Source organism: Tachysurus fulvidraco, chromosome 13 (genome assembly GCF_022655615.1).
Source record: "Tachysurus fulvidraco isolate hzauxx_2018 chromosome 13, HZAU_PFXX_2.0, whole genome shotgun sequence".
NCBI lineage: Eukaryota > Metazoa > Chordata > Actinopteri > Siluriformes > Bagridae > Tachysurus > Tachysurus fulvidraco.
The window spans coordinates 28953029-28973257 of NC_062530.1; the positions used below are offsets into that span (position 1 = coordinate 28953029).

The window sequence follows — 20229 nt, forward strand, 5'->3', positions numbered from 1 at the left end:
GACAGGGAATAAACTAAAAGATTCAACAGTAAAGAAGCTCTCTGAGATACTGAAGAGTTCAGGAGGACAGTTAATGTAAGTAAAGTTATCACACACATTACTGAATGTGTATTTTCTGTAGATTATAATGTAAGTGTAAGAGCGTCATGTCAGAGTAATGGATCTGGACAAAACAGCAGCATGGAACAATAAAAATCTTACTGACAGAAGCACAGAGATAAACTTTAGTATTCAGTATCAGAACTAAAGAAAACTATAATTCATCACTTTATGCTAATATCTAACTCTGTAGCTCTGATCTGATCGATGTTGAACTGATCTGTTACTGTTCTTCTCAGAAATACCTGTAGTTTTATTGTCATTTCAGTAGGACAGGTTCCTCTAGTGCAACATGCTCCTAACTCACTCACTGAAAGGAAAAGGATCGATTTGTTTATTCCTATTTATTCTACTTTTCTACCATATTAAGTGGAGTGTTTATGTAGTTACAGTAAATGTGGTATATTTAAAATATTTTATTGTACTGATAATTAAAGAGAAAACAGATAGAGCTCCAGTGAAAGAGCAATAATACAGATTACAGTGTTGGAGCTTTTGATTATTTACATTTACTTAATATTTACATCCTTTACACAGAATTAAAATCACAACAGCTTCCCACAAATGTGCTAAATGATAAAGATAGTGACTAAATGATAAACTCACTGACATCTGTATTATTATTACAGGTATGACGGGGAGTCATGGTTACAAACAATTGGTAAAACATTGAGTTACTGGTGGTAAGTCTGATGAATAGCCGACTTTAGAACCTGACTCCTCTACAGTAAAGATGGAACAAAGAGATGGAGAAATAAAAGACACTGGGGAGGAAGCAGTGTGGACCAGGACAGCTGTAGTAAAGACACTGACATCAGAAGCCCAGAGACTTCAGGCAGTTCATATAACACCAGAGAACAGTACAGAAGTACACGACACAAACACAAGTAATTCACCAAAACTACAAGAAAAGGGACACAAAAAGCACTCAAACATCCAAAACACAAAAATATAATAGATAATGACAACAATTCAAACTAACTCAACAATGAAGGACAGAAGACGCCTCAGCAGACCGTGACACTCGAATACTACTAATACAAAACTACACTGTAATCCCCAAATATAAATAAGACCAAAATTAAAGGAGGACCTTCAGCTGTACAGATAAGGGATTCAGTCAGGAGGTCATTATGTAGTACAAGTGTACAGGGTACATGGATTATACCATACTGCAGAAAAACAATTAAACAGCACAACTCAAACATCAACTAAACATAAACTAAAAGTCTAACTTAGACTAAAATACTGATGTATTTATGAAATAAAATAATGATCTATTACACTTCACAGCCATAGACACTACTGACAGACACCAAGCTGATGGAAAGGAGCAAACTGGTTCCAATAGAAAGTGAACACAAAAAGAGCAGTGATTTCTGGACCAGAATTTCTTTATTAAAATGTCTTTGTGCTGTAAAATGTTTTGTCCTACTGTGCTGCAGTCTGAATGATGAGAGTGTTAAAACATTACGTTTTTAAATCTACTGTTTAAAATATCAAGAACAATCCTACAAAACATTTTAAAGATCATAAAAAACAAATAAAAAGGTTTTAAGGTAAATGTACGTTATCAAAATGGAGGTTTTTAGACCTTATTATAAATTTACTTAAAGATGATTTTAAAAACAAAAATTTCACCTTAAATGACTTCAGTTTTAGTTACTAACTAAATAACTCTGGTAAAATTTGCTTAATAGATGAAAGCTTAAATAAAGTGCAGTTTATGTATCATGTAAGTTTTCTTGACCTCTTTCCTGTCCTATTTATTAGTATTACAGGGGATAATACTGTTCCATGAGGGAATAAGGTTTAGTCTCACACTTACAGTCTCACTCGTACTCCAACATGCTTCACCAACATGCTGCCTGCCTTCTCTACAAGTGTCTGATAACATCTAATGCAGTTTGTTTATGTTGAGCAGATGTACAACTGGATTAGACTTTTTTTTACTGCCAGAAGTTAAATATTCTAGTGACTCAAATAAGCATCAATTATATTTTTATTTAACATATTTGGTCCAAACCAAATGATGTATTTTTTCTAATTGTGTGAGAGATATTTCAGATGTACAGGAGGTCCTCCAGAGAATTCAGGATTCAACTTCCTGTACTTCCTGTGAGTATGTACTGCTGGACCAAGAGCTTCAATCCCACACCTTCTGTATCCTATTGAGAGCTCTGAGTTTGTGTATATGAAAAGATTTAAATGTGTTCAGTGTGTAGATCCATTTTTGTAAGCAGATGAAGGACTAAACTGAACTGATGTGGTTTTGAATTGAACTGAATTTGATGAATGAGAAGTGTAATGTACCTGAATAAAGTAGTAAACATTCAGTCTCTGCTCATTTCACTGTATTATTAAAGGTGAAATATATTAACACAATAATTTGGTCAGTTATTTTGGTGTTGTCTTTCTGCTGCTCTGTTCAGGTCTCCGGTTCGTTATCTGCTCTGGAACCAGCTAACTTTATACTTTACTGTAGTTAATAAGCCCATATTCACATCCAGTACCTTATTACACACATGCAGTAATTTAACTCTGTGTATTAGTCATTCTAACTGACTATTAATATAATAAAATAACTTATACTGATTATTATAATGAAAATGATATTAAAATTCTATCATTTCACTGTTAAAAATGTTTTATTAAATTATCATTAAATATTATCTACTAAATTATTTTTGTAGATAAACTGACAATAAAACCTTCATTCACTAACTTTATACTTTAATGTTGTCTTACCTGATCAACTGCAGCAATAATGACTGTTCTCTCATTATTTTTCTTACTGCAGAACATTTATTTTTATTTTCTTTCGATTTCATAAAACGAAGATTTCGGTTTATTCTCCTCCACCCACTTCTTTGTGGATGGAAGTTCTCTGTGAAAGGACTCAGTTTCCAACAAAGCCTTGAAACGGCAAACTGGGGTTTGTTAGTCCTTCACCACTGAGCTTTAAAGACCTTTGTGGAACAGAAGAAGTATCTGACAGGGACTTAAGAAAAGTTGACAGAGGAGCCATCGTTGTCATAGCGAGCCTTTGGCTGATCTGCTGATGCAAACACTGCCACTCATGGACACCATGATCTTAGCCAAGATAAAGTGGAAGAGAGCCTCTAGGAAGAGCTGGAATAAAAATCAAAAGAATGAAGATTTTCTAATTACAGCTACAGACCTTGACAATGGCAATCACTCTTTACCACATACACGGCAGTGCTAACTTTAGCTTAGCTTAGCTTAGCTTTGTTCTCTCAGCTCAGTCCTCGGCACTCCTGAGGTAATTACCACAGACTTGGCAGTGCTAACTTTAGCTTAGCTCGGTCAGCTCTTTCCTCTGCTCTCCTGAGGTAATTACTACAGACACGGCAGTGCAAACTTTAGCTTAGCTTAGCTTTCTCAGCTCAGTCCTCGGTCAGGTATATGAACCAGAGTTTCGTAGACATAGTCATCACTATCTGAATCAGAACTCTGAAAATCTCTGCTCTGCTATTCCTGTCCCTTAAGAGCACTACCAGCCTCAGTTCTCAAGTTCTTAATTTGCTCTGTTTGCCTTCTTTTTCTCAAAATCTTTCTTTTGGGCTCCAGAAAAACATCAGCAATATGCTGCTGTCTCAGCTTTTGACCGATAGGAAGAAGATGATTTTGATGGAGAATCTTAACCGCCCCATCACCAACTTCATGCTTCAACCGAAAAACGGGTAGGTTTGGCATCTGACTTTGAACAATGTATGGCACAGAACCCCATCTATCTGCCAATTTATGCTTTTCTTGCAGACCCAAATTCCTAATTAGAACTTGATCACCTGACGTGCGATGTGAGTAATGAATTCTCTGGTCATACCTCCTCTTATTCCCATCATTCTTCTTTTCAGCAGCAGCCTCAGCCAATTTAAAGGCAGCTTGTAATTCTCTCTGCATGTTCTTTACATACCGCTGGTAAGACTTAATGGAGGTACCATCACTCGATACACCAAAATTTAGATCAACAGGCAATCTGGCTTCCCGTCCGAACATTAGGAAGTATGGGGAGAAACCTGTGGCTCCATTCTGGCTACAGTTATAAACATGCACAAGATGGGCAATGTGTTGGCTCCAATGTTGCTTTTGTTTAGTGTCTAAGGTCCCCAATATGTCCAGCAGCGTCCAATTAAACCGCTCTGGTTGTGGGTCCCCCTGGGGATGATATGGAGTCGTTCTGGACTCCTCCATCCCCAACATATCTAACAACTCATGGATGAGCATACTCACAAAATCTCTTCCTTGATCTGAGTGCATGCTTCTTGGCAGACCGGACGCCTTCTGGTTCTTGGTGGGAAAAGCCTGCGCATATCTGGTGTAATGATTAATTATTACGGAAACATTACAGGTGTTACTGGAGTCAGGCTCAAGAGATAGAAAATCCATACACACCAAGTCCATTGGGCCACTGCTAGTAGTGTGTGATAATGGTGCGACTGTTTTAGGCAGTGTCTTTCTCTGAAAACACCGAGCACATGTCTGACAATACTGCTCCATGTTGGCCTTCATCTGAGGCCAATAAAACCTCTCTCTAATGAACCCATAGGTTTTATCAAACCCTAAGTGCCCAGAGTCATCATGCAATGACTTAAGAACAGTCACTCAAAAATTCTGTGCAATGAAACATCACCCCATCCTCCATCTCTAACCTTTCCCACTCTCTCATGACAAGGGGAATGTCCTCCCCACTTCACCAAAACAGGGATCATCCTGCTGAGAGCATGACCGATCAAAAGAACTCATCTTAGGAGTAAAAACAAGGTCTACGGTAGCTAGATTACAGTAAGCTACAGGGACGGATTTTGGAGACCCACCCAAGGAAGCCCGGCTACAGTTCCCGAAATTTCCAGAATTACCAAACACTTGAAGGTTGCACAAAGCTTTTACACCAGAGGATGAGATGTTTGCCCCTCTATCCTTTTCTTCCACTCTTGGGTGAGGATGACGAGACAAGGCATCAGCATCTATGTTTTGGTTACCAGGCCTACATTTCAGACTGAAATCTTAGGACGACAAAGCTGCTAACCACCTATGCCCTGCAGCATCTAGTTTGGCAGTGGTCAACACATATGTTAATTGATTATTATCAGTCTGTTCCTCAAACTTTCCCCCCTAGAGATAGTCATGTAGTTTGTCAACATCAGCCCATTTTAGAGACAAAAATTCAAGTTTGTGCACCGGATAGTTCTTTTCTGATGGTGTAAGGCTTCTGCTGATAAACGCTACAGGATGCAGTCCCTGACCCTGATCTTGATACAGCACCCCTCCTAAACCTTCACAACATGCGTCTACATGTAACACATATGGTAGCTTGGGGTCTGCGAATGCCAGCACAGGAGCTTGTGTAAGCCTTTCCTTCAACTCCCTGAATGCAGCTTCACAACCTTCATTCCACCTTAAATAATGGTTCTAACTGTTGTCTACTGGCCTGTACTGAGATTATTATTAATTACAAAGCCTTCAGTGATGTTCTGTCACTGTCATGTCACTGTCTCACTGTGAAATGTCCTTTATTAATATTTTCTTTCAGAATAAATAACTGTAATCTCACACAAACACAATGTGGTGATCTGGCTAAAGCTCTGGAATCAAACTCCTCATCACCTCTGAAAGAGCTGGATCTCAGAGGGAACTACAGTGTGTCAGGATGGAACATTTTTAGTTATTTTATAGGGAATCCAAACTCTAAGTTGATTGTGAGGTGAGTTTCTGATTTAAATAATTATAACCTTTTCTTTTACAACACTGGAAACACTTTTTACTTATTTTACTTTTTAAATAATTGATGAAGGTGTTATGTTTGCAGGTTTTCCATCTATCCAAGACTCTCATTATTGTGATCTCTCACATGTGAATGGTTGAATGTTTGTAGGATCCTCAGTAGCTTTCTTCATGTATAAAGGTTATTTTAAGGGTTTTTCTGGTATAACAATTAGTAAGAACACAAAGTAGACTTACTGATAGCAGAGACATCCTCATCTATGCCAACTTGTTCTGTAAACTTAGTAATTTAGTAATTTAGCATAAACTAAAGACAGTCTAAACCCAACTTTCTGAATCTGATCCCTGCAAATAAAATAGAAAAACTCTGAAAACAGTTTAACAAGAGACAGAGATGTAGAAACCAGGACAAGCTCACAAAAAAAAACACAGCTCAGAAAAGCATTTAATAGGTTGTGAGCTACAAAACTAGAAAGTTAGCTAAATAAAGTCATTTCCATATTGTTACATTTCATTACATTTATTACATTATTAATGCTGAGGCATCAGAATAATTGTCTGTGCTGGTTCACATCATTTAACATCAGCATCTTGTGAGGACAAACATCCAGAGGTCTGTTATCAGTATCATAATGAAAGGTGTTTTCTCTCTACAGAATTTTGAGTCCTGAAGCAGAAAAGGTCTGTGATCATCTGACTGAAGTTCTGGGTACAAACCCCTTACTGCAGAGAGAACTGGATCTGAGTGGGAAAATATCTGGAGACTCTGAAGTGAAGCAGCTCTCTGTTCTACTGAAGGATCCACAGTGTAGGACTGAGAAACTCAGGTGTGTGGTCTGATTCCTCACCTGGTGTTTTTATTTGTGTTCACATTAAATCTATAAAGATATTCCACTGTACACATGATCACTCTATTGTTTCTATACCTTGGAATTATTTTGATGGTTGATCTTGTGGGTTGTTAAAGACGTTTTCTCAGCTGTGTTCTCTGACTGCAGGCTGAATAAGAGCAGTGTTACAGACAGAGGCTGTACTGATCTGATATCAGCTCTTACTTCAAACCCTTCACACCTGACAGAACTGGACCTGAGTGAGAACACACTGGGAAACTCGGGAGCGATTCAGATCTCTACTCTACTAAATAAGTCATCCTGTAAACTCCAGAAGCTTGTGTAAGACATTTAATAGTACACTTTACTATATGATATATAATAAATGATATTTTTACTTCTCTATATGTTTATATATTATGTAGGAATAAATTAGTCAGAAACTTATTCAGGGGTAAATTTCCCCAAAACACCATAAACAAACATATTTCTACTACAACACAAACCTGAAAGCTACAGAGCAGCGTACAGATGGCAGAGGATTAAATAATCTTACTACATAAAATACAACACTAAATAGCCCATTTGAAAACTTGCCCCATTGATCGCCCTGATTAGGTATAAATACATCTTAGACCTGCAGATAGAAACACACATTACACTGGAGATAGATACAGCAGTTCAGCAGCTTTACAGTGAATACAGACGAGTTACCATGACCCCATGGTTGTTTCTTTACAAATTGCTTGAGATGGACCAGGACTGGCTTGTCATTGTCAAGGTCTTCTGACAGTGATAATGAGCTGCTGCACTGGCTGGTTTGAGTGATTTCATGTGACAGACATCCGTTATCCACAGTGTGTGGTTTAGTTCCAATGAGGGGCATCAATAATGTAATTACTGTTACAGGTCTTGTCAGTTTTACATGATTTACAAATGAGTTCATGTACCACATGGGGTAAATAAAGAACATTCTCACAAACAATGATGATGGTGAACCTTTTGCTCCTTCTCCAGACTTTCAGACTGTAATATAACAGAGAAAGGATACACTGCTGTGGTTAAAGCTCTGAAGTCAAACCACTCATCACTCCTGATAGAGCTGGACCTCAGAGGGAACGACCCTGGAGCATCAGGAATAAAGGAGCTTAGGGATTTGATGAATGATAAAAAATGTAAACTGAAGACATTGAGGTGAGCGTTTTCACCAGTACATGTAAAATACAGCATTAATTCTGAGTTATTAGTAAAGTTTCATTGTTTGAACCACTGTGTAGCATGCTGTGATATTTTTGGTCACACTTTATTTTACATTTTTTGTAATAAAGGAACAAATTTACAGTAAAAGATTAAGCTGAAGTAATATTGCTAATGATTAAAACTAGTTTTCCACCATGGACCAAACAATTACTGAGAACTAGCACCACATTGCTGTAAATATAATTAGTGTTAGTGTTTCTCTGTTCTTTCTCTCTACAGGGTGTTGAAAAGTCCTGAAGCACAGAAAGCTTCTGATCATCTGACTGAAGTTCTGGGTATAAACCCGATACTGCAGACGGATCTGAATCTGAGTGGGAAAATAAAAGGAGACTCAGAAGTAGAGCAGCTCTCTGTTTTACTGAAGGATCCACACTGCAGACCTGAAACACTTCAGTAAGGAATTACATTCTATATTAATCTGTGAACTTCAGTTAGTGATGTTAATATTGAATGGTTTGTCTTTAGGTGATCAATCATTCATCTAGTTTTCAGTCCTTTTCAGTAGTAATGAGTAGTTTGAGGAGAAAAGACGCTCTTCTGCATACAGAAGTGTTAAAGAAAATCCCTGTGATTTATTGTGTTTTCAGACTCAGTGAGTGTAATCTGACAGAGAAAGGATGTTCAGCTCTGCTCACAGCTCTCAGATCAGAACACTCCACCCTGAAGGAGCTGAATCTGAGTAACAACAGGATTCAGGATTCAGGAGTGAAGCTGCTCTCTGAGGAACTGAAGAAGAAACACTGTAAACTGGAGACTCTGAGGTAACGTCTAATACACACATCATTTATAATCCAGATGATGATAGAGACGTGAAATACACAATATTTTGTGTCAAAGTGTTGCAATCATCTTATTACCCACATGCAAATCATGTTAATAAAATTAAGCTAATCTGTGAACAAATTTAGTTATTTTGAAATAATGTGGACAAATGTCCCTAATGCCACCACAGGAGGGAAAAGGGGTAAGAATATAAATGACAGTCTCGTATTAATGATCATATGGGGACATTCTACAACATTAAATGTTTGTAACAGAAAAAAAACACTTGTGAATTAGCAGTTAAAGGAAAAATATTATCCATATATTACCTTGTTATTGTGGAGTATTGTGTGTAGATCAATGAGGAAAAAATGAGTTAAATCTCTTTTAAGGTGAAGCTAAAACCTACCAAAATGTGGAGAAACTTTACGAACTCTGAGATTTTTCATCTGAACTTTATATTTATTTTTATTAAAGCAGACTGAATTTGAGAGGACGTGTCAGACTGAATAGAGAAATATATATTTTAAATGATTTATATTTACTGGTATGGTCCAGTTATCAGTACTGACTTTATAATGTCTCTTTATTAGTTCAGAAAAATTCAGACATCACAAATGTGTAATTCAGAACATGTTCCCAAAGAGAACAACAACAGTAAATACAGTTAATTTATACACTGAACACTGCCACATTTATACTCCTGGTTTTTACAGAGACTTACAGACCTTTCCTACATAAAAATTATCCAATTGGTGTAATTTTGTGTAGACTTTCAGACTGCAGTATAACAGAGGAAGGATACACTTTTCTGGCTGAAGCTCTGAGACAGAATTCATCATCACACCTGAGAGAGCTGGATCTCAGAGGGAACGACCCTGGAGCTTCAGGAGTGAAACTACTTACTGACAACAAAGTTATCAAACTGACACTGAGGTGATTCTATAAGCAATGATGATATATACAAATATCATATTAAACAAATATAATTTCTTAAAGTTAAAAATAACTTTTCCTTCAAACCTCTACAGGTGGTTAAAAAGTCCTGATGCAGAGGAAGCCTACACGTGTCTTACAGACATGTTCAGTAAGAACCCCTTACTGCACACGGAGCTGGATCTGAGCACCAAAACACCAAAGAACATCAAAGTGAAGCAGCTTTCAGCTCTGCTGCAGGATCCACATTACAGACTGCAGAAACTTACGTAAGAAACAGCTATAAACACACAGATCTCTGTTTTCACTCAGTTGCTCTTGTTTAGTCAGGAGTGACTGTAGCCATGCTAACTGTGTCTGTACTGATATGAAAACCTCTGACACAGTGAACTGCACTCACTTTATGTTCTGCCTCTTTGAGCAAAACACAATTTTACTTAAAGTACAGACTTAAATATCCCATTTCTTACAACCCAGTTTAGTAGATATTCACTAAATGTCACAGCACTCATCTTTATCAAAATGACAACAAAAGTATTAGCTTCAGGAAGAAGAAATATTTACTATATAATGTTCCTGAGCTGCTGTGAGTTGTAAACCTGTACAATAATAACTTACAGTAATTCACATTCAGTAGTGCTGACTTACAGGCAGGAAAATTCTGAACACAAACTTTATACACCACCTCACATACGTCCAGGGCATCGTGTATGAACGTGTTACAGCCAAAGACCTGCCCAGAAGGAGGTTTGGGACATGCATGAAGTTTAAGCATAATGACACAAAATCTTTTGTTTCACAAAAGTCATTAAGGAGCAGCAGGATTCTTCCTTTCCTGGTGGTTGGATTTATTGGTCCACTAAACTGATTATAAAACTAACAGCCCTGACCTGAACTTTCAGACCACTGATTTATCCAGCTCTGGTGGACAGGAAGTGGAACACTGGGTGTAATAGTGAAAGAGACTAACCTCCTTCTCTCTCTCTCTCTCTCTCTCTCTCTCTCTCTCTCTCTCTCTCTCTCTCTCTCTCTCTCTCTCTCTCTCTAGGTTGTATAAGAAAGACAGTATGACAGATGATGACTGTTCAGGTGTGTTTTCTGCTCTGGTTTTAAACCCTTCACACCTGAGAGATCTGAATCTGAACTGTAATAAACCAGGAGAGTCTGGACTGAGAAATCTGTGTGATTTCCTGAAGAATCCTAAATGTAAACTGCAGACACTAAAGTGAGTAATAATGTCTTTATAATTAAACTAAACCTTTTAAAAATATCAATCAGTTTACAAAAACCTTATTTCAGCAGTACAGGAAATTCTACTGTGGGTTTGTGTCATAATCATACAGAAATAATTTATTAATAAATACTTTCTGAATATTTATTAGTACATATTAGTACATTAGCACAATTTATTAAAACACTCAAATAATAACATGTGTATTACATATAAAACACATTATTTCTAACTAAATGTCATAGTAAAGGGCAGACAGTGAACAGAGTAATAAACAGTCCATTAGTCCAGTAATACAGAAAAATGCAGATCAGTCAAACAAGTCAGTGTGTCATAGAGCAGGCAGGAATGGGTTCAAACCAGGCAGAGCAGGAACTATAACCAAGCAGGATGACATAGGGCACGAGGCAAAGTGAGGAGACCATCTGGTGAATAACATGTTTGCTATTTATTATTTAAACTTTCCAAAAGAAGGTTATTTCACAATAAAAATAAAATATTCTTATAATAGAATATTTAGAATAGAATAGAATAGAATAGAGAAAAAAAGAGAGAATAGATAGAGAGAGAGAGAATAAAGAGGGAATAGAGAGAGAAAAAAGAGAGAATAAAGAGAGGCTGGTGAAGAAAACACTGTTCATACTGATATAATTAAACACTCCATGTTGTGCTGTTAGAGGAAACGTCGAGTTCACGCTAATTAAACCTAAATATCTTCTCATTTCTCTCTCTGCAGGCTACAGAACAGTGTAAAAGGTAAATCATCCTGTGCTGATGTGGCTTCAGCTCTCTGTACAAATCCATCACACATCAGAGAGCAGAATCTGAGTTGGTGTGAACTGGGAGACTCAGGAGTGAAGAAGCTCTGTGATCTACTGAAGATACACGAGTGTAAACTGGAGAAACTGCTGTGAGTAACTCAGTGATGAAACACACTGAACTGAAATCACAATCTTTATGTTTTCTGTGAATCAGATCTTTCTTGATACACACTAACAAAACATAATCTCTATTTTAATTTAACGTCTGTGTTTGTGTTACATTAACTATGAGTTCATGAACCTGGTTCTTAATGTTCACACCTACATCATTATCTCCCTGTGAGCAGGTTAAAGAAGTGCAGCATAACAGATGGAGATGTTGCTGCTCTGACTGAAGCTCTGATGTCAAACTCCTCTTATCTGAAAAAGCTCGATCTGAGAGAGAATAAACTAACAGATTCAACAGTAAAGCAGCTCTCTGAGATACTGAAGAGTTCAGGAGGACAGTTAATGTAAGTAAAGTTATCACACACAGTACTGAATGTGTATTTTCTGTAGATTATAATGTAAGTGTAAGAGCGTCATGTCAGAGTAATGGATCTGGACAAATCAGCAGCATGGAACAATAAAAATCTTACTGACAGAAGCACAGAGATAAACTTTAGTATTCAGTATCAGAACTAAAGAAAACTATAATTCATCACATTATGCTAATATCTAACTCTGTAGCTCTGATCTGATCGACGTTGAACTGATCTGTTACTGTTCTTCCCAGAAATACCTGTAGTTTTATTGTCATTTCAGTAGGACAGGTTCCTCTAGTTCAACATGCTCCTACGTAACTCACTCACTGAAAGGAAAAGGATCTATTTGTTTATTCCTATTTATTCTACTTTTCTACTGTATTAAGTGGAGTGTTTATGTAGTTACAGTAAATGTGGTATATTTAAAATATTTTATTGTTCTGATAATTAAAGAGAAAACAGATAGAGCTCCAGTGAAAGAGCAATAATACAGATTACAGTGTTGGAGCTTTTAATTATTTACATTTACTTAATATTTACATCCTTTACACAGAATTAAAATCAAAACAGCTTCCCACAAATGTGCTAAATGATAAAGATAGTGACTAAATGATAAACCCACTGACATCTGTATTATTATTATTACAGGTATGACGGGGAGCCATTGTTACAAAAAACAAAGAATTTGTTTACTGGTGGTACGTCTAATAAACAGCTGACTTCGGAACCCTGACTCCTCTACAGTAAAGACGGAACCAAGAGATGAAGAAATAAAAGACACACAGCAGGGAGAAAGCAGTGTGGACCAGGACAGCTGTAGTACAGACACTGACATCAGAAGCCCAGAGACTTCAGGCAGTTCATATAACACCAGAGAACAGTACAGAAGTCCATGACACAAACACAAGTAATTCACCAAAACTACAAGAAAAGGGACACAAAAAGCACTCAAACATCCAAAACACAAAAAGATACTAGATAATGACAACAATTCAAACTAACTCAACAGTGAAGGACAGAAAACGCCTCAGCAGACCGTGACACTCGAATCGTACTAATACAAAACTACACTGTAATCCCCAAATATAAATAAGACCAAAATTAAAGGAGGAACTTCAGCTGTACAGATAAGGGATTCAGTCAGGAGTTCATTATGTAGTACAAGTGTACAGGGTACATGGATTATACCATACTGCAGAAAAACAATTAAATAGCACAACTCACAAACATCAACTAAACATAAACTAAACGTCTAACTTAAACTAAAATACTGATATATTTATGAAATAAAATAATGATCTATTACACTTCACAGCCATAGACACCACTGACAGACACCAAGCTGATGGAAAGGAGCAAACTGGTTCCAATAGAAAGTGAACACAAAAAGAGCAGTGATTTCTGGACCAGAATTTCTTTATTAAAATGTCTTTGTGCTGTAAAATGTTTTGTCCTGCTGTGCTGCAGTCTGAATGATGAGAGGGTTAAAACATTAAGTTTTAGTTACTAACAAAATAACTCTGGTAATATTTGTTTAATAAATGAAGACTTAAATAAAGTGCAGTTTATGTATCATGTAAGTTTTCTTGACCTCTGTCCTGTCCTATTTATTAGTATTACAAGGGATAAGTTTCTGTTCCATGAGGGAATAAGGTTTAGTCTCACATGTAGTCTCATTCGTACTCCAACATGCTTCACCAACATGCTGCCTGCCTTCTCTACAAGTGTTTTATCTAATGCAGTTTGTTTATTTTGAGCAGATGTACAACTGGATTAGACTTTTTTACTGCCAGAAGTTAAATATTCTAGTGACTCAAATCAGCACCAACTATATTTTTATTTTATATATTTGGTCTCAGCCAAATGATGTATTTTTTCCAATTCTGTGAGAGATATTTCAGATGTACAGGAAGTCCTCCAGAGAATTCAGAGTTCAACTTCCTGTACTTCCTGTACCGCTGGACCAAGAGCTTCAATCCCACACGTTCTGTATCCTATTGAGAGCTCTGAGTTTGTGTACATGTGTATGAAAAGATTTAAATGTGTTCAGTGTGTAGATCCATTTTTGTAATCTGATGAAGGACTCAACTGAACTGATGTGGTTTTGAATTGAACTGAATTTGATGAATGAGAAGTGTAATGTACCTGAATAAAGTAGTAAACATTCAGTCTCTGCTCATTTCACTGTATTATTAAGGGTGAAATTTATTAACACAATAATATGGTCAATTATTTTGGTGTTGTCCTTCTGCTGCTCTGTTCAGGTCTCCGGTTTGTTATCTGCTCTGGAACCGGCTAACTTTATACTTTACTGTAGTTAATAAGCTCATATTCACATCCAGTACCTTATTACACACATGCAGTAATTTAACTCTGTGTATTAGTCATTCTAACTGACTATTAATATAATAAAATAACTTACACTGATTATTATAATGAAAATTATTTTAAAATTCTATCATTTCACTGTTAAAAGAACATTTTTAAATTATCATTAAACATTATCTACTAAATTATTTTTGTAGATAAACTGACAATAAAACCTTCATTCACTAACTTTATACTTTAATGTTGTCTTACCTGATCAACTGCAGCAATAATGACTGTTCTCTCATTCTTTTTCTTACTGCAGCTCGAATTACTCACTTTGTTACACTTTCTCTAAAATAAATATAAGGGATTAAGCTTAATATCTGTGGAAGACGCTGAAGATGCTTTAGCTACTGCGGTTAATCCAGCTGCTCTTTCTGAAATACGGTTAAATAGCCACACGTATTTCAGGAGCTCTTACATAGCAGTAATAGAGCTGAAAGAGGAAAGCGAGCGTCCACGAGCTCCTACAGCACAGAACAATAAATTAATACAAAACAAACAGCTTTAATAAAACATTGACAGTATTTATGAGAATACAGATTTTACGTTTCAATAATTTATTACATATTAAAATAAGGTACATAATGTAAATTAATGTTTTAACACATTAGGCTCATCACTGGAGCACAGTTCTGTTGAATTGTGATATGAAATGCTCTCCAAGTCTGAACAAAAAGCCTTTCTTATTGTCTCAGTGTTTTGGCCTTGTTCCACTAACAAATGTCTGTGCCGTTGGAAATATACTAACGTTTCAAGGGGCTTTGATTTGATTCCCCGAGCATGATGAACTGATATCAACCACAATCAGGGTAAGTATTATATTTCTTTATTGTGGAGTTTTAAATGTTTCTGTCTACTAACACACGATGATGCATGTGCATGTAAGTTTAAAATGATTAACATTCCCTGAGTAGACAAAATGTTTCCTGTTTATTATTACTGCAAGATAAGCAGGTGAAGTAAGTGTGTGGTATTAAATCTGCTTATTTATTCAGACATTTCTTTAATCTTATTTTTTCTTTTTCCTTGCCAGCTCAGAAGATGCTCGGTGACAAAAATTACGTAAGAGTGAATATCACGTGACTGAACTTGACATATTGAAATCATTATGTTGTGCTGAATCTGTTTTAATTTTAGAATTAATTATTTAGACATCTTTTTATATTTAGAAATCAGAGACCACTTCATATACAGTATTGTTCCACATACAGCTCGGGCATCACATGGTAAGATTGGAGTTGTGCACTTATCTGAGCCAATAACATTGTTGTTTTTTCTTTGTTTATTGTCACATTTTTAAATGTCTTTTTAATTATTCTTTGTCTTTCCAGATTCAGTCACCTCTGCCCTTGTTATTCAGTGTGCAGCCACCTCCTCTGTAACAGACAGTTAAAAGAGTTATTTGATAATAATGATTTCTGAGAAGCTTCTAAATAAATGTTTTAACGGTGAGAGTCATACTTAACCCTTGACATAGTTTTTATACATCAGAATGTCTCTTTTGCCCTAATTTTTTTTTTCTTTTGAGACATCTCCAGTTAGACTCTGTGGTACTCAGGAGATCAGAAGTCCTTGAACCTTACACCAATACAACATTTAACTGACTGTATATTACAATCACACCCCCAGTGTCACCCATATGAGGATGGGTTCCCCCTTGAGTCCGGTTCCTCTCAAGGTTTCTTCCTTTACCAATTTAAGGGAGTTTTTCCTTGCCACTGCTGCCTGAGTCACCTCAGACTTGCTCATAGGGGAATAAATACATACACACTGTGAACTATATACATCTAATAATAATCTAGAATTTTTTTAATTCCTTTATCATTAATTATGTTTACCTTCTGCTCTGTGTTATGTTCTGTAAAGCTGCTTTGAGACAATGTCTATTGTAAAAAGCGCTATACAAATAAACTTGAATTGAATTGAATTGAATTGAATTGAATAATTTTAACTGTAAATTAAAGGGGTTCTTACTTTATTATAACAAGCCTGGTGAGGAAAGGGTTACATGTACAAGTCAAATATTTACAATATGTAAAAGGATAATTACAACAGAACATTTATTTTTATTTTCTTTCGATTTCATAAAACGAAGATTTCGGTCTATTCTCCTCCACCCACTTCTTTGTGGATGGAAGTTCTCTGTGAAAGGACTCAGTTTCCAACAAAGCCTTGAAACGGGAAACTGGGGTTTGTTAGTCCTTCACCACTGAGCTTTAAAGACCTTTGTGGAACAGAAGAAGTATCTGACAGGGACTTAAGAAAAGTTGACAGAGGAGCCATCGTTGTCATAGTGAGCCTTTGGCTGATCTGCTGATGCAAACACTGCCACTCATGGACACCGTGATCTTAGCCAAGATAAAGTGGAAGAGAGCCTCTAGGAAGAGCTGGAATAAAAATCAAAAGAATGAAGATTTTCTAATTACAGCTACAGACCTTGACAATGGCAATCACTCTTTACCACATACACGGCAGTGCTAACTTTAGCTTAGCTTAGCTTAGCTTTGTTCTCTCAGCTCAGTCCTCGGCACTCCTGAGGTAATTACCACAGACTTGGCAGTGCTAACTTTAGCTTAGCTCGGTCAGCTCTTTCCTCTGCTCTCCTGAGGTAATTACCACAGACACGGCAGTGCAAACTTTGGCTTAGCTTAGCTTTCTCAGCTCAGTCCTCGGCTCTCCTGAGGTAATTGCCACAGACTCAGCAGTGCTAACTTTAGCTTAGCTCTCTCAGCTCCGTCCTCGGCTCTCCTGAGGTAATTACCACAGAATGACAGTGCTAACTTTAGCTTAGCTTATCTCTCTCAGCTCAGTCCTTGGCTCTCCTGAGGTAATTACCACAGACACGGCAGTGCTAAATTTAGCTTAGCTTATCTCTCTCAGCTCAGTACTCGGCTCTCCTGAGGTAATTACCACAGACTCGGCAGTGTTAACTTTAGCTTAGGTCTCTCAGCTCTTTGCTTGGGTCTCCTGAGGTAATTACCACAGACACGGCAGTGTTAACTTTAGCTTAGCTTAGCTCTCTTAGCTCAGTCCTCGGCTCTCCTGAGGTAATTACCACAGACACGGCAATGCTAACATTAGTTAAGCTTAGCTCTCTCAGCTCCGTCCTCGGTTCTCCTGAGGTAATTAACACAGACACGGCAGTGCTGACTTTAGCTTAGCTTAGCTTAGCTCTCTCAGCTCAGTCCTCGGCTCTCCTGTGGTAATTACCACAGACTCGGCAGTGCTAACTTTAGCTTAGCTCTCTTAGCTCAGTGTTAGGGTATCCTGAGGTAATTGCCACAGACTCACCAGTGCTAACTTTAGCTTAGCTTAGCTCTCTCATCTCAGTCCTCAGCTCTTCTGAGGTAAATACCACATACTTTGCAGTGCTAACTTTAGCTTAGCTTAGCTCTCTCAGCTCCATCCTTGGCTCTCCTGAGGTAATTACCACAGACAGCAGTGCTTAATTTAGCTTAGTTCTCTCAGCTCAGTCCTCGGATCTCCTGAGGTAATTACCACAGACTCTGCCGTGCTAACTTCAGCTTAGCTCTCTCAGCTCCATCCTTGGCTCTCCTAAGGTAATTACCACAGACATGGCAATGCTAAATTTAGCTTAGCATAGCTTATCTCTGCCAGCTCAGTCCTCGGCTCTCCTGAGGTAATTCACACAGACACGGCAGTGCTAACTTTAGCTTAGCTCTCTTAGCTCAGTGTTCAGGTCTCCTGAGGTAATTACCACAGACTCAGCAGTGCTAACTTTAGCTTAGCTTAGCTCTCTCAGCTCTGTCCTCAGCTCTTCTGAGGCAATTACCACAGACACGGCAGTGCAAACTTTAGCTTAGCTTAGCTCTCTCAGCTCAGTCCTCGGCTCCCATGAGGTAATTACCCCAGACTCTGCAGTGCTAAATTTAAATTAGCTTAGCTTAGCTCTCTCAGCTGAGTCCTTGGCTTTCCTGAGGTAATTAACCCAAACACATCAGTGCTAACTTTAGCTTAGCTTAGCTTATCTCTTTCAGCTCAGTCCTCGGCTCTCCTGAGGTACTTACATCAGACACGGCAGTGCTATATTTAGATTAGCTTAGGTTAGCTCTCTCAGCTCAGTCCTTGGCTCTCCTAAGGTAATTACCACAGAGGCAGTACTAAATTTAGATTAGCTTAGCTCTCTCAGCTCCATCCTCATCTTTCCTGAGGTAATTACCACAGACTCTTCGTGCTAACTTTAGCTTAGCTCTCTCAGCTCCGTCCATGGCTCTCCTGAGGTAATTACCACAGACTTGGCAGAGCAAACTTTAGCTAATCTCTCTCAGCTCAGTCCTCGGGTCTCCTGAGGTAATTCACACAGACACGGCAGTGCAAACTTTAGCTTAGCTTAGCTTATCTCTCTCAGCTGAGTCCTTGGCTCTTCTGAGGTAATTACCACAGACACGGCAGTGCTAAATTTAGCTTAGATCTCTCAGCTCCGTCCTCGGCTCTCCTGAGGTAATTACCACAGACTCGGCAGTGCTAACTTTAGCTTAGCTCTCTCAGCTCCGTCCTCGGCTTTCCTGAGGTAATTACCACAGACTCGGCAGTGCTAACTTTAGCTTAGCTCTCTCAGCTCCTTCCTCGGCTCTCCTGAGGTAATTACCACAGACACGGCAGTGCTAACTTTAGCTTAGCTTAGCTTATCCCTCGGAGCTCAGTCCTCAGCTCTCCTGAGGTAATTTCCACAGACACGGCAGTGCTTAATTTAGCTTAGCTTATCTCTCTCAGCTCAGTCGTCATCTCTCCTGAGGTAATTACCACAGACTCTGCAGTGCTAACTTTAGCTTAGCTCTCTCAGCTCCGTCTTCGGCTCCCCGGAGGTAATTACCACAGAAATGGCAGTGCTAAATTTAGCTTAGCATAGCTTAGCTCCCTCAGCTCCGTCCTTGGCTCCCCTGAAGTAAATACCACAGACACGTCAGTGCTAACTTTAGGTTAGCTTAGCTTAGCTCTCTCAGCTCAGTCCTTGGCTTTGCTGAGGTAATAACCACAGACTCAGTAGTGCTAACTTTAGCTTAGCTCTCTCAGCTCCATCCTTGGCTGCCCTGAGGTAATTACCACAGACTCTGCAGTGCTAACTTTAGCTTAGCTCTCTCAGCTCAGTCCTCCGATCTCCTGAGGTAATTAGCACAGACTTGGCAGTGCCAACTTTAGCTTAGCTCTCTCAGCTCCATCTTCGGCTCTCCTGAGGTAATTACCACAGACACTTCAGTGCCAACTTTAGCTTAGCTTAGCTTTGCACTCTCAGCTCAGTCCTCGGCTCGGGCAATGGTGGCTCAACTGGTTGAGCAAGGCCCTCAACCCTCCCTGCTCCAGGGGCACTGTATCATAGCTGCCCCTGCACTCTGACCCCAACATTCTTAGTTGAATGTACACCACACATTATCAGAGACTTTTGGCCTTATCGAGAGGAAATAAGTGCACAAGATGGTATCTTGTACAGAGGTCAGAAAGTCATTAATCCCAAGTCACTGCACCCAGAGATGCTTAGGTGCATTCAGTAAAGCCACAAATGAGTGGATGAATGTTATCATCAAGCTCGTGAGATGTTGTATTGGCTTAGTATTCAAACGGAAATCAAAGAGTTTGTGAGTAACTGTTTGACCTGATTTGCATACAACCAACTAATTTGCACACAACCAACAGGACAAACCATGATGTCTCATTACATCCCCACCAGGCCTTGGAAAATTGTCAGCAAG

The 20229-nt window shown here is 38.2% G+C and overlaps 3 protein-coding genes across 22 annotated transcripts in view; 2 read left to right on the forward strand and 1 right to left on the reverse strand.

Annotated features, from left to right (window-relative positions):
• The window catches only part of LOC113657299, a 1727325-nt gene that overhangs the window by 1667494 nt on the left and 39602 nt on the right, over positions 1 to 20229 (forward strand). The window contains exon 215 of the mRNA XM_047822072.1: positions 11600 to 11773. Within this exon, the coding sequence (XP_047678028.1) occupies positions 11600 to 11773 (174 nt within the window). The remainder of the gene's footprint in view (positions 1 to 11599; positions 11774 to 20229) is intronic.
• Positions 1 to 20229, reverse strand: part of LOC113634383 — a 304384-nt gene that overhangs the window by 96935 nt on the left and 187220 nt on the right. The gene's annotated exons all lie outside the window — the stretch shown is intronic.
• LOC113662842 (NACHT, LRR and PYD domains-containing protein 12-like) overlaps positions 1 to 20229 on the forward strand; it is a 111620-nt gene that overhangs the window by 25465 nt on the left and 65926 nt on the right. The window lies entirely within an intron of this gene.